The 14881-nt window shown below is 40.2% G+C and overlaps 2 protein-coding genes across 2 annotated transcripts in view; one reads left to right on the top strand and one right to left on the bottom strand.

Annotated features, from left to right (window-relative positions):
* The first annotated feature begins 46 nt into the window (after positions 1–46).
* Positions 47–4280, top strand: tpt1 (tumor protein, translationally-controlled 1). The gene is made up of 6 exons (XM_084908377.1): positions 47–175; positions 791–864; positions 2329–2513; positions 2603–2708; positions 3489–3605; positions 3815–4280. Exons 1-6 carry the CDS (start codon positions 148–150, stop codon positions 3815–3817), a joined length of 513 nt encoding a protein of 170 aa, XP_084764503.1. The 5' UTR covers positions 47–147; the 3' UTR covers positions 3818–4280.
* Positions 4281–4808: 528 nt separating this feature from the next.
* The window catches only part of LOC146370443 (general transcription factor IIF subunit 2-like), a 67102-nt gene continuing 57029 nt past the window's right edge, over positions 4809–14881 (bottom strand). The window contains exons 5-8 of the mRNA XM_084908376.1: positions 12600–12681; positions 10374–10473; positions 8373–8516; positions 4809–6449 (exon numbers count right to left, since the gene is read on the bottom strand). Of these exons, the coding sequence (XP_084764502.1) occupies positions 6321–6449; positions 8373–8516; positions 10374–10473; positions 12600–12681 (455 nt within the window). The 3' untranslated portion in view covers positions 4809–6320. The remainder of the gene's footprint in view (positions 6450–8372; positions 8517–10373; positions 10474–12599; positions 12682–14881) is intronic.

Genomic DNA, 14881 nt, shown 5'->3' with positions numbered 1-14881 from the left:
AACCCGGAGCAGGAGCCGACCCACAGTGACGTCAGCAGGATGTAAATGTAGCGCCTCGCGGCCTGATCGGTCTTTTTCCTCTCCCGTGCTGTTTGGGCGGTTGGCCTGCTCTCTGTCTCTGGGAAGAATTATCACCGAAGCAGCAAAATGATCATCTACAGGGACCTTATCAGCGGTGAGTGACCTTTTTACGTGTCTTCTTTCACGCTGACCGGGTAGCGTGACGGTCGCGTGTGTTATTTCACGTTTGTTGTGATGTTATAGGTGAGAGTTGGTCACACTAACGAGCTAACTCGTGTTGTCATGGTTCGGAAGTTAGCGCTAGCTAGCCAGATGCTAACTCAATCAGAAGAGTATGTGGAGTTAGCCACCCTGTTAGGCTAGCCGGTGATTGTGGCCGGTTAGCTTTTAGCTTTGCCCACACTTCGGCTCAATTAAAGTTTTATAAAAGTCTAAAAGAGCACCGGCTCAGTCACCGGTGAGGTGGCTTGGTAGTTGCCGGGGGTTGGGGCTATTCCTGTTGGGGTTCGTCATGGTAAAGTAACGTGGTGAATGTGGCCTTTCAGCATCCCCCCTCTGCTGCAGTTTTATTTTTGTCCGGCAGATTTTTCTAGACTTGCCATTGTTGGTGTTTCCCCGCCACTACGCCTCACATTTTATTTTAATCGCACAAGATTCAGCCTTGAATTGTGGATAACTTTTTAGCCTCTGCTGCTGCTTCTGTTCTTTTAAACGATGATGTTAGCTTGGAGTGTTGTAATATGTCCCTTCCTCCCTTTTCCTTCTACAGGTGATGAGATGTTCTCAGATGCCTTTAAAGTCAAAGAAAGTGAAAACGGGATCTTCTTTGAGGTTGAAGGAAAGGTGAGTTCGACACCACATGTTCAACAGAGGATTTAGCCAGTTTCACCCTGTTCCAACAGCTTGTTCGTTGCTGCTCTGCAGCGAAATTTAAAGTGTAGTTGGCATACACCCAAAACTAAGGTGTTTTAATAAAACCTCAGAGAATAAGTAGCTGCTTTAAGCTGCTCCCTTATTAGGGATTTATGCTTTGGTGGGAAATTACACCGTTATCTGACGCAGACCTCACTAGAAATGTAACAACACATTAGATCAATACAGCCCAAGACTGTTGTGTTGGCCTTTTCAGTATTGTCCATTCCGTCTGTGAGTGGCTTCTGGCTACTTTTTAACCAGTTTTTGAGTTCATTACTGAGAGAGTAGCCATCATTATCTCAATCTAAGGAATAATAATCATCGTATTAATGTAACATAGAAACAGCTAATTACTGGAAGGAGACTGCTGAAACTATTGGAATGGATATATGTACAAAGCAATTGGAATTTGAGGGACAAATACCAACACACACACCCAAAAAGAGAAAATGGGGGTGGGGAAAGCTGACCACAAAGGGGGGTGGGGAAAAAAAATAAAGGTACTAGCATTTTATTTGTTTCGGTCTTGGCTGAGCTTGCATCTAAAACACCGGGACACGATCATATGGTAATTAACAAATAAAGCGTACGCTCTTTTTAAATTTATTCCCCAGTTTTTTCATTTCTCTTACAGCTTTGGTATTATTATTCAGGATGGGCCACTACCTATGTTTAAAGTAGATTGGTAGATGTTTTTTGGAGTGAGTCATGTGATTTCTGGCTGTACTTCCATGACGTCATATTGACTATGACTGGAGATGACTCATAGTTGCAGGTCTCCAATAGCGTAACTACAAGGTCCTTAACCTGCCTCAGAATCAGACAAAAAAAATTTTTAAATGCTAGAACAGTTTGAAGTATCATGTTAGCTTGGTGTTTGTCTTTAAGGATACTTAAAAATTAGTCAAAGAAACTTGGTGAAGTAGTTACCAAGCAAATACTTAAAGCTTTGTTTTTAAGTTAATAAAAAAAGTAACATTTTTAGGTTTAAACAAAAAAAAAAAAGATGTGATTCAGATCAGGATGGCGGATCGGGGTTTTTCTAAATAATATCCTGTTGTAAATTTTAAGATGTGTATGAGGAAGGGCTGTATTTATGTGTATGTTTTTTTTTTTCCATAAGTACATAAATGCAACAGATAAACTGGGCTTCAGGTATAATGACGAATACTATAGTAATGAGGTTTAGCCTCGAAGAGGTTGGGAAACTGTTGCAGGCTACAACATTTAAGTCAGCCGGCTGTTCTTGTTAGTTATACATTTTTAAATGGCTCAAAAATACTGAATTGGAGGCCAACTGATCTATTGGTATTTCCCAATCATTTACTATTGCCCTTGCTATGATGCACCAGTAATAATAGTTTTTTCTTTTTTTCTTCCTCTCAACTACAGACCGTCACCAGGACAGAAGGGTTTGATGATTCTCTAATTGCAGCCAACGCTTCTGCCGAGGAAGCAACTGAGGGCAATGAGTCTTCCACAATCTCCGGTGTCGACATCGTCCTGAACCACAAACTGCAGGAGACGGGCTTTGACAAGAAGCAGTACATGACTTACATTAAGGATTATGTGAAGGCGTGAGTAGCTTGATGTGCCAGTGAGGAGGAGTTCTGGTTTTGAATGATCTTCGGCTCTGTTAAATGAACGTGTCTGTTTGCATGTCTAGTGTTAAAGCCAAGCTGCAAGAGACCAAACCAGATAGAGTGGAGAGCTTTATGGCTGACGTCCAACCAGAAGTCAAGAAAATCTTGGGAAACATCAAGAACTACCAGGTAGCTATACAGAGATGAAATGGCATTTTAAACCGTGTTCACACTAAATATAAAGTTTTGCCTTGCGAATACAGTAACTACAGTATTTTTGGAAACCCTTAAAAGCCAACGGGAAGGGTGAGGAGTGTAGACAATGGGTGGAATTTGAGTTTGAGTGGCATTTTCAAGTCTCGTAGGAAGGCCTGCATGTCACTTTCTGAGTGTGTGTCTATACAACACTTGAGTTGAATCATGCAGCTGAAGCTCTGAAAACTGTGGCAATAACTATGTTGGCACCAGGAGAGTTCAGTTTATGGGAGAATCTCAGCTGACAGGTTTTTCTTTTGTGAGTCATCATCAATTGCTAATGTTTTCATCCTGGAGGTGGATTTGCCTCTATCATTTGTCAGTTTGTAGCTTTATAGACTGTGTGTGATAACGTAGTGTGAATACTTGACATCTAGACTGGGTGCTGCTGTTAAGTAGTGTCAAAAAGACAAGTTTAACCAGCTTGCTTGTTTGAAATAAACATGTCAGTTCTGTGGCTGACAGCCAGCACCCCGAAGCTTGTTAATGAAACGGGGGTGATGGGGAGACTTTCCCCTGCCATCAAATTCAAGCAAAGCTGCCAAATTTGAAATTAGATTTTATTAGTTTTAAAAATTTGGCATTTTCTGTGTTCTACTGTGAATAAATTATGGGTTTAAGAGTTGCAAATCTTTGTAATCTGAACTTCTTTTTTTAATTAAAGACCTTCTGTACAACTGAGAGGAAGGTCTAATGGTTGCTGTTTGCTTGCAGTTTTTCACAGGAGAGTCCATGAACCCAGAGGGCATGGTTGGTCTGCTGGACTACCGTGAGGATGGCATCACACCATTCATGCTTTTCTTCAAAGATGGCCTGGAGATCGAAAAATGCGTAAGTGCTATGAAGTGGGAAAGACTTGATACATTTCTCAAACTACAAAGTGTTTCTGCTGGAGAACATCCGTATGCCACAGTACACACACTAATTCAGTCTGGATTTCTAAATGAATGTTCCGTGTTTGTAAAATCATGCCTGCTGTCCACTTGGGTGTAGATAGTTACATTTAATAACTACACACTGTTCCTCTCTCTTTCAAACAGTAACTACCTGGAATTACATCTGCTGTTCATCTGACTGCTGCTTCCAAAATGGCCTACAAAGCAGACTGGAGGAGCACTACCTTGCATCATGCCTGAACAGAAACATTGTCCAATTTCTTAAATATTCACATTATGGCCCACAGAACCGCTCCCAAACCTGGGGGGTGAATCAAACATGATTAGTCACCAAATACAGTTTTTAACCTTTTCTTTTTTGGCTTTTGCAGTGTTTGATTTTTGTCCCAGGATTGGCCCAGTTTTTGTGATTGAAACAAAAAGGCTTGGACAGCGAGCAAAGCTCTGACTGGCTGAAAGAAGACGTTTGTTTTCCTTCTGTCTGCATACTGTTTTAGCATCACCAGACCCCTTTGAGTTTGGGTTTGTGGTTGCATTAAATAAGATTCCATCTACAAAAAAGACTTATGGTTTAATTTGAAAATGAATAAAAACGAGTACCACAACTTTCCATTTCATTTCTCTGCATTTCTGTGTCAACCTTCACTTCTGGTGCTGCAAACAGGCAGTTTGTAGGTTGGATTTCAGAATATCCTTTTTGAATTGCTTGAAAAGATGCTTTTGTAGCGTTGACGAGCTGATCTCATGTGCAGTTGTCCTTGGGTTTTCTCATTCACCTTTTTGATTCTCAGGTTTTTGTGAAGTGCAGAACAGTCACAGCCAGTAGCTGCTGGCAATGTAATGTGTGAGCTTCATGTGTAAAAGCGAAATTCAAGAAAAAATGTTGCCATACGAAGTAATGAATAAACACAATTAGTAGTAGGACGACTAGAGCTGGTAGTACAGAGGTTGTTCAGGAGTGAGCTAAAGTGCTTGCGGCTGTTGGCCCAAGGTCGGGTGTATGATGAATGCAATTTACTGATGAGATTGGTGTTAAATGTGTGACGGTTATATGGAGGGCAACAAGTGCCAAAATTAGTTAGAAATTGACATTTTATGTCACTAATAAAATGTCAATTTCTAAGTTCAACACATAATTTCCAATTTTATTAATGACTTAATTCATTTTGATCGTCCATAGTTTTACAGTAGTGATTCAGAGCAGCCTAGTGATCTGCAGTTTAATCCATTTCTGAAGGACTGCAGTACAAAAAAACGTGTGTAGCCAACTGTCAAATTACCTGGTTGTTAGGACAGCACAGACATCAACTATATTTGTTGTTAGTTTATCTAAGGTGGTCTTTAGTCTCAACAACTAGATACTAACCTTAAATAAACCATATGTACTATCTTTTAAAGAAACTGACATGTGTTGCAAGGTTTGACAAGATAAAAGGTTGTTTTCCTGTAGACTTCTAAAGGATTGGTAATGTCTGCAATCACAGCTATCACCATCTAGTGGCCTTCATACAGAATGCATATTTAAGACTAATACATAGGCTTCATTTCTAAAACAAACTGCACCCATGTTTTTGTTTTTGATGATGCAGTAAGTGTGAAAGCAGAGCTGTTAATTGACTTGTACATCTTCATTCCTATCCTCACCCACAGCCACGAGCTGTGGGCAGTGAATTAAAGGAGATTGAGGGTATAAGCAGGGGAAATCTGTTCTCGCTGAAGGGTGTCTGGGCTCAGGACTGTAACTTAACTCTTCTCTACTCTTCTACACAACACACTAGCAGCTCTTAATGTAGAGTTGGCACTGTCATGGTACCACAAAACTGCCAGGCTGAGAGCTAAGAGAGGTTATCAGAAGAAATCCACCAAGGATTGGCAAACATGTTTTTTTTTTCTTCTTCCCCATGGATGTTACCCCAACTGCTGTTATGTGGCATTTTCAAAGGGTCTCAAACCTTTTGAAATGTGGTCTACTTCTCAAAAGCAACCAAAGCAGAACTGCTTTGCACTGTGCTGGTGGGGGAAAATAAAAGAGGTAAAAGACAATAATTATATTAAAGACAGTGTGTTTGTCTATACTTGTGACTTGTATGAAGATGAGATCACATTTTGAAAAAATAAGCTGGTTACAGAAGAGTTAATACTTTTGTTAATTACAAAAACCGAAATGCATGGCTTTAAAAAAAAAAAAAGTAAAAAAAAAAAAAAAAAAAAAAAGTTGTGCTCACTCCTGATCTCACTCGAAACTAATGGGAATGAGACCCGCTGACACACATTTAATAGCTGGGGTGCAGTCAGACCAGCAGCAGCAGCTGGTGTGATTCATTGTAACCATAGTGTAAGGCTGTTCACAGTTGCCATAGTAACACTCCTAGAAAGAGGCAGCATTACTAGAAGTTTCGAGCCAGTTTGCCCCTTAATCTTTGTTTTCCTCAGCAGAGGACATTTCTTTCTTTCTTGGAATACACAAAAAAAAATTTATCCTACCACAAAAATAAAGATTTTACACCATCGTGCCATATTAGTTATGTTTGAGTGCACACAAAGCTTTTTCTCCCCATAATTCTGTCAACATAAAAAAAAAATTACTGAAAAAAACAAATTTATTGCAAATTTGAGGCCCAGAAGATACTTCAGTGGACTCTGGCTCGGCCTAGGTGGTCTGCATCTCCTCCTCGTCAGATTGGTAGTGTCGGTACTCCGGCTTTAGTTCCCAGGTGCTTTTGTGAACGCCTTTGCTGTTGTATGTGCCGATTTCCCTCATGATTTCTTTCAGGTAGGTCTGTGCCAGACACAAGAAGCAGCTTGAAACATGGTGCATTTAAACAGATGTGTTGCATGATTTTGTGGACAATTTGTAACTAACTGAGCACAAAGAGCAAACATTTGCACCTTGTTACTTTAACCCACACAAAGACAAAAGTATGCCTTCATTTTTCAGTTCACACCCACTTTCTCCTGTGCTTGTTTTAAACCAGTTGCTAAACCGGTACTGGCCTCATATTTATCTTTAAGTACCAGTTATTAGTATAGGACACTACTGGGAGCTGGTGATTGACTCCCTGCCTTTGTCTGCTGCCTGATCCACAATACTCCAAATCCACGTGCCTCTTCCTGCATGTTGTGGTTCCACAGGAGGGCCGTCCCACATACAGGGGTGTGGAGCTCACAAATGGCTCAGAGAAGAGCCACAACTCCTTCGCATCCAAAGAAGCCAGCTCAGGCGATTTAGGCACGTGTCTATGGCCCCTCCCAGGTGAGCTGTTGAACTGTGAGGAAACCCAGCGCATATGAGAGAGAGCGTGTCTCTCAATCTTCTCATGATGGACTCGAGCCACTATGGTGGTGACCACTGTTTAGAAAATTTCCCCTGAGATCCACAGGGGAAATATTGTGGGGTCTAATAAATCACTGATCTGTTTCCACAATCACTCTATGCTATAAGAATATGAGATTTCTGGCTTCTGGTGTCCTTTTTTTCCCCTCAGTTATGGATCAAGTATATTCCCAGAGTACTAAAAAGAGCTCCACTGGTAGAAGTAGTTAGTCTAAGGTTAGGTATAATCCATTTCTTGGTTCAGGGGCGTTCACGCAGGAAGCGAACAGCAGAAACTAGAAACCACAAAAAGTCGATGCCATCAGCAACTTCAACTGACAACAGAACAGAAATAGCTGCAGTTTGTGGGTCCCGAGTTAAACTTTTCTGAACTTCGAGGTAAGCGACTGAAGTGTCTTCAGGAAAACTGCCACTGATTGACATATGACAGGGTGGCAAATACGGTAGTAGGTTACCTAGGCAACTGGATAACCCTAATAATCAACCACCAGCTACAAAGACATGTGCAGTGAGCAAATATTCCCCTTTAGGCACAACAACAACCCTGGTTTAGCTGTCAGAGGGTTAGAGTGGACCTGATATGCTTTTCCTTAATTCTTTTTTCAAAAACACCTGTAGCATACTGTTGCAATTGTAACAAACTTATTTAAGGATCATATCAAACAAGTACATACACTGACTCATTATTTGAAACAAGTGGCCAAAAAGCTGTTTCTTCTTACTTTAAATCATGCGCTAACATTGACTTTTGGTTTAATCAGCAGGCATGAACTCTCAAGCAGGGGCTACTCTTTGGTAGATCAGACAATCCTCTGCAATGACCAGCAGGTGTCTCTGTTGAGCTTGTAAAGACGCGGCCGCCAACTGATGAATAACCGTAATGTGCTTCAAGACTTTTCATAATGGGCATTTCGGTTACTTTAGTTCAGTTAATTTGAGTGCTAGCCAAGTGCTTTAGGAGAGAAATGATGGTGTGGAGTGTATTGGGGCGTTTGACTCCTACTCAGCCACTGGTTATGCAATCAGATGCAATCAGAGGGAGAGGAGGACCTAAAGGTCTCATCAGCACCTACACATTTCTGTTCACTGCGAGCTGGAACGAATCCACTGCACTGTATCGATTCATGCCATGTGTGCGTGTGTGTGTGTGCACACGTTGGCCCAAATTTCAGCCACAACAGATAGTGTGAACAGGCATGAACGTCACACCGTGGGCGATTTGTTCAAATTTAACAAAGCAAGGTGGATAGTGGGCAGGTGTATTGTTTTTTTTATGCTTTTTACAGTGATGCTGTTGCATGTGTGCATGTTTGAGTGTGTTACATGTTGCCTGTTTCACATGGGTTTGTGTGCGTGCACGCTGCTCACCACAGGTTGTTTGGTGATGTCCACCAGCGCCTTAATGTTGTAATACTGGTGCTTCTCAAAGGCCGAGAAGAGCATGTCCAACACGAGCTGACGTTCAGCTCTCACCATCTTCCCTTCAGTCTTCTTTTTCTTCTCATACTCCACCTTAGACCCAAACTCAGTATTAAAACTGATGACAGTAACATTAATGACAGTTAAAATGCTATATAATATAGCCAGACTAAAGACAACTAAGATAATTTCAGTTGGATTTAAACACCAAAAATTGTGCACTGACTGTTTTCTCCTGATTTGAATCAGCAACTGATGGCACACTTGTTGCATTCCCCCCTTGGCTTGTTCAGTTTTCACATAGAATTCAAACTGAACCAAAATGCATTACTGAAAGCCAAAGTCTAGGACCTAAACCTGGAAGCGCTTTGTTGTTATCTTGGAACAGGTTCTGAGGTCATATCCCCACAAATTAACCCCACCAAAGGGGAAAATGAGCCAGAGGCAATTAACCTGGAAGACCACAGAAAATACAGATCACAGATGGGTCTAGCGGCTGTATCTGAAAAATGCAAAAGTGGAGCTTAAACTTGCATTCTTTCAAACGGCCAGCAGGGGGCGACTTGAGGAAATGACCTGACTGGTCACTTGACCTGAAGAAATAATCTTAAAACCTTAAACAGGTTTTTATTAAGTCTTTGTTGCTCATTAAATTTTCCTTAATACAGAATGATTTTCTTCCAGTAAAATCTTCTAATTTAACCAATAAAGCGGAGTATGCTTTGATGGGTGAAACTTGGATCACAGCATTTCAACAAAGTTAAATGGTTATGATCAAAACACTCAAATGGACATCACAAGCCAATGGATGTCCATCTTTTACGTACAGTCTATGAAACTGCTGTAGACCAAAGACGCCAAGTCAATATATAAATCTGTTAGTTTAAAATATTAATAAAATTGTGACCCACAGAAGGTAAAATACCTTTCATACCATAATTATTCCCTTCAGGAGGTTACATTACAAAAAGTACATATATATGCGTGTTTTGATTCGCAAAGTGTGGGCTGCAACCTCCTGGTGGGCCGTAAAGGTACTGCAGGTGGGAAACGAGAAGTCTTGTTTATTTAAAAAAAATTTTAACTGAACTATTTAACCTTTTTTAGCACATCGTAGCGGTTGAGACAGTCACCTAACACGTGAAAGATCCACAACTGGATACAAACAGTTCCTGTAAAATTTCCAAAACTTATAATAGATAAAAATATAATTTAAAAGAATTCCCCTTAATCCTGTAAAAAAATGTGATAAGATGCACTTTTATAAAGTGCATTTTTAGCTGTTTTTTTTTAGTAATTTAGTTTAAAATTTCCATGAAATATTTATATTTTAAGATGGAACTGAACAAATGCAACAAAGCTGAGGAATTAAAAAACAAAAAAAAAGTTTCTAATCTATTTTTAATCCTGAACTCATCTTATATCTCGTCTGGGAAAGTACTTAAAAGGTGCTGAAGGAGAATCAAGTTCAGCAAGCATTAGAAGATCAAAATGCATTAAAGAAAACAAAGAAATTTATTATCTGCTTGTGTGATGAAGAGATTGATGAACTGATGAAAACTGGGTCATTAATACATTTCAAACTGTGCTGTTTGAAGTTTGATGTGATTCATTCTCGTTGAGAGAGACTTTTAAGTTACTTTATAAAAGTACATTACGTCAGCACAACATCTTTTTTTTACCCTACAATGCCAATAGATCCATGAGTTTTTGAGATCTCTACATCAACAGTGGTATTTTTTCCTTGCCCTGCTACTGTGAGCAGCAAACAATAAATACAAATTAAAACTCACATATACACGTTGATATTCAATTTCTTTTTTTGTTGCACTTTTCTTGCACTTTGCACCAGACTTTACAGGATTAAAACCATTTTATCAAACAAGTGATACAATGAGTCAAACTAGTTACAGACACATGCATGCAAGGACTGCTGATATTACTTCTCACATTGAAATCATGGTTGGCCACAGGCTTGAAGATGGTGGTGACGGCTCTCTCCAGCTGCCGTGACAAACGCTGAGGCTTGATGGACTCTTTAATCTGCAATCTGACACACACACACACACACACACACAAAGAGTGAGAGAAAGTTTCCTCTATCATCTGTGCTCTAACGTCTAATGTGATCTCAGCTGACAGATTGGCCTGTTGGCACAAAACACAACTGTCATCACCTTGGGCTTGAGCTAAGCAAACAAGTAATGGCAGCTGCTTTGCTTGAAGATATCCTGCTTTCTATTTATTTATTTTTTTGACTTTCATTAATCTTGACTCACATTTTTTATTATAGTTTGACCATCAAATCAAACAGCAAAGCACTCTGCCTCCCTGATGTCCTGCCATAATCACTGTGACAACTGATATTGGCCACAAGCACTCCTGCTTCAGTGCTGCCATTAGTGAAGCCGATTGTCCTCCCCATTTATAAATAAACCCAATAATGATCAAATTGGATCTAATGCATACATTTATTCGATTGAATATTTTCACTAATGTACCGGAAAAGGTGGCAAAGAGCTTCATATAATCACTTGAAAATGTAGCGAAACTATTCTTGAATTGTGTCCACACACACAGACGCCACCATGACAACATAATGTCCTTCATTATCCTGTAGCCTGAAATGATTGAGGGCCATTTGTCAGCTGCTGTCCAACTGGGAGATTAAAAAACTGGATCCAAAAGTGAAGAATTTTCTTCTCAAGTTTGTGTCGAAGTACAAATCAGACCGATCTAAGTTCGCTCCGTGCTCTGTGTTAGATAAATACTGCCATCCTGTAATGTTTAAGGAGGATCTCAGCTTTGTTACGAACACACACCGGCCATGTTAGGGACAGAGGACGTAAGACTGCTTTTTTGCACTTCAGCTTTCAAGGTGCTTTCTGTTAGTTCTAATGTGCCTCGCTGATTTGAGCGTCTCACACACTGCTGTGTTTTGTGTTTGCCTTTGGTTGGATTGTAGCAGTGCATCTGCCACAGTGATGCTGTTGCTATAGCAATGCCATCCTCCAACTCTGGCTGGAATAGCATAATCCAATGAAGAGGAGACAGAAACCAGTTTGGAAATAAAAAATTTTAAACCCCCCCCAAAAAAACCAGCCAGAGTGGACTCAAGTGTTTAGTGTACACAAATTAACAGTTGCAGTCGTGATCCTGTCAACACGCTGCCAACTTGTCTACTCACGCTGGAATTAATTCACAATACTTGAATAGATTTCGTGCTTTTCAGGGGTGAAAGCAGCAAATTCAACAGCACGCTTCCAAAACAACAAATAACACCCTTACTGCTTTGTGTGTTTGATGTACATTTGTGTTTGATGCTCTCCAAATGTCATACTTTGTGGTCCATCAAACGCAGATATTTTAGAGGTGCACTGGTAACAATGTATCTGACTTCCCTGAACTTGCATCGACTGTTTTTATATTTTTATACAGCCTCCTATTATCAAGGACTGAAAAGTAATTAGGCAAACTAACAGAATTTTAAACATGAGGATTGTTTTTCGTACAATCAAGTCTAGAACCCAGGGACACCACCAATCGGTTGCTGTGTTCTGAGATGAGATGCTCTGCCAGGGATTTGCTGCAGCCACCTTCAGTTGCAGCTTGTTTGTTGTTTTTTTCTGCATTCAGTTTTGTATCTAATGCCTTCAACTTATTTGCTCTGAACCTGAGCAGAGATTATAGGCCTGTCATCAATAAACACCAGTGATTCGGTTCCGCTGGCAGCCATGTACATGCCCGTGCCAGCATGTTTGACAGATGACATGGTTTGACCTGTTTCCATCTTTCTTCATACTTTTCTCTTTCCTAATTCTAGTACAAGTTAATTGTGGCTTCATCTTTTTTTTTTCTTCCCAGAACTGTGTTTTTAGATGTTTTCTGGCAAAGTCTAATTTGGACTTCTTGAGTGTAACCAGCTTGTTGTGCCTTGCTGCAAACTCTCTGTATTTCCATTCATGAAGGCATCTCCTGGTTATAGAATGTGACAATGATACACCTATCTCCTCGATAGAGTTCCTAACACTCCTTTCCGTCTGTATATTATTCTAATCAACTGCAATAAGAACCACTGTAATGTTTAAGTTTTGGGGATTACATCATCTCATGCAAGATGAATTTAACAGCTTTCAAACTGCAGCATTTGGAAGAGAAATTTCAGCGTTCACTCACTTCTTCAGCTTCATGTAGCTGTCAGTGACGACTGGTCTGCATTCGGCTCGGTGCACCACCATCCCCTCCAGACTGATTTCATCTACAACAAAGACAGTGACTCAACTGCTTAATCGTGATTCAGACAAACAGATTCTGTAAGCGGAGGGAAGTCTTTGTTATCCACATTTTATTGACGTGTAACTCAAACAACACACACACACACACACACACACACACACACACACACACACACACACTTTTATTGAACTGCAGGTATCTTTAGTGCACATTTGGAAGAATCAGGTTACAAGTAACTACCAGAAACAGTTTTTAACCTCTTGAGAACTTGGGTGAATGCACACATTCCTACCTTCAGCCTATTTGAAGTGGACTTGCAATGCATTTCCTTATTTTCTATCTTATATATCTAAACTGTTGCATTTTAGATACTTTAAAAAATGGCCAAGTTTCACTTAATGAGGTATTCATGAATAATCTCTGTTAGAAGTTCAGACTTCAGACTGCTGTAGATGCTTGCTTTCTTACTTAATTTTTATTAGCTTTTTATACTGAGTTTTTCCTGACATCATGAGTACATTGCTCGTGAGATGTCCACCATATGGGACACGATACAGCCACCCGTTGCTAGGGAAACATGTATTCCCTGACTGGTCAGTAGTGGTTCCTTAATGTTGGTTGATATCAGCTGATATCAGATGTTGCTGCAGAAAAAACTTCCTGGTGATTGCTTTGTTTGCTAGCAGATTGTGTGTTTGCAGACTGCTAACAAACTACTAGCTGAGGAGTAGTAAACCTTGAAAAAGCACGATGGAAAGCAGAAATGGAGACGGTTCACCTTTGAAGTAAATGTTGTGTCTCAGAGCTGAAAACAACATGTTCAAAAACTTTGAAGGCAAACCGTCTAGCCACAGGTGGTTGCTAGGCCTCATTCCATCGCGACCATGTACGTTCAAAATAGCTGACAAGTTAACATCATGTCACGGTCTCCTGTCTGCAAAACCTCAAATCTTGGGCTTGTTTGATGTTACCTGGCAAGGTTTTCCCTCACTCGGTCACAGAACAAGACCACAGCCCACGTTCTTCATCTGATTCAAAAATCTTTTCCCATTAATGTTGCACTGAGTGTTTATGCATGTGTTTGTCCACTCTGCATTTAATCATTAGTTATTATTAACCTCACTCCTAAATAGTCACATCATGTAGCCTTGTAGATGATTGTTAAAGCTGGATCTTGTACAGAGTAAAGCTAAGGGACGAGACTGTGCCATATGTAAAAGGCTACATGGAACTCTCTCAACCGAAAGCTGTCATAATGATAACATATACTGCGCATTTACTGCACACCAAGTTAGTTATTTACTCTTTTTTAATTTAATAGTATTTAAGTCTTTAATTTAAAAAAGTAGGCTGATATTTCCACTGATAGATATTTCAGCCACAGACTGTACATATTCAAGAAGGAGAAAAACATTTAAGTGAGACCTTGAATTTGATTTAGAAACAACTAAAATGGCACACAAAACCATCCCGACGTTGGCCGAGGTTAACGTGAATGACAGCAGACAGCAGAAGATGAGGTCTTGAGTGGGGGATAAATGGAAAGGGTAGATGAAGATGATGATGATGAGGGAGACTGCGACAGTGAAATTGAACGCGATAATTAAAGGCCGTTACACGGATGTGACAGTCTATGATGACAGCAGATTACACCTTTGCTCCACACCACGTCCTTTTCTACTCTGAAGATTCACAATTATTCACACTGAGTGTTTACCTGCATTTTAAAGCAACAAAAACAATAAGCCTGCACGCCCACTCTCACTACCCCTGTGCATAAAAGCTTTTTGAGGATTCCTCATTGAAGGTCATTTAATGTGGGGGCTGTGGTGCCCCCTGGTTTTCAGAAACTAAAGCTCACTGTGTTTCTAAAAACGTCAGTGTGCATTCATTGGTGGTACCATTGAGACTTGAGTAGGGCCCAACCTGGACCGATTAGGAGCTTTTCCAACATAAGAGCCAAACCCATGGCTTTAACAAGGAGACACAAAACAGAATTTTTTTTAAAAAGATACTTGTTGTGGTCATTTTGCATCTCTTTATACTCGTTTCAGCACCTCTCACGGGGAGAGTACAGGAAACAGTTGAAGAGGGCAGTTAAAACGTTTAGATATACTTGCTGTAATCTGTTCAAAATTCAATCATCAGCATTAAAGTTAGTCAGACTCTTTTTTTTGGGAGCGCATTACGTTAATTTCTCCCAAAATACACATTCTGAGATT

This window comes from Perissodus microlepis, chromosome 16, assembly GCF_051167445.1.
Source record: "Perissodus microlepis isolate ML-2025 ecotype Zambia chromosome 16, ASM5116744v1, whole genome shotgun sequence".
NCBI classification, from domain to species: Eukaryota; Metazoa; Chordata; class Actinopteri; order Cichliformes; family Cichlidae; genus Perissodus; species Perissodus microlepis.
The sequence above is the reverse complement of the archived record's forward strand: the minus strand, read 5'-3'. Positions and strand labels throughout refer to the sequence as shown.

Bases quoted from the DNA above. Each gene is read 5' to 3' on its own strand.
- tpt1 (XM_084908377.1), top strand. From the start codon at position 148: ATGATCATCTACAGGGACCTTATCAGCG. The intron at 2,514-2,602 runs GTGAGTAGCTTG...TTGCATGTCTAG, and splicing joins ATTAAGGATTATGTGAAGGC to TGTTAAAGCCAAGCTGCAAG. The intron at 2,709-3,488 runs GTAGCTATACAG...GTTTGCTTGCAG, and splicing joins GAAACATCAAGAACTACCAG to TTTTTCACAGGAGAGTCCAT.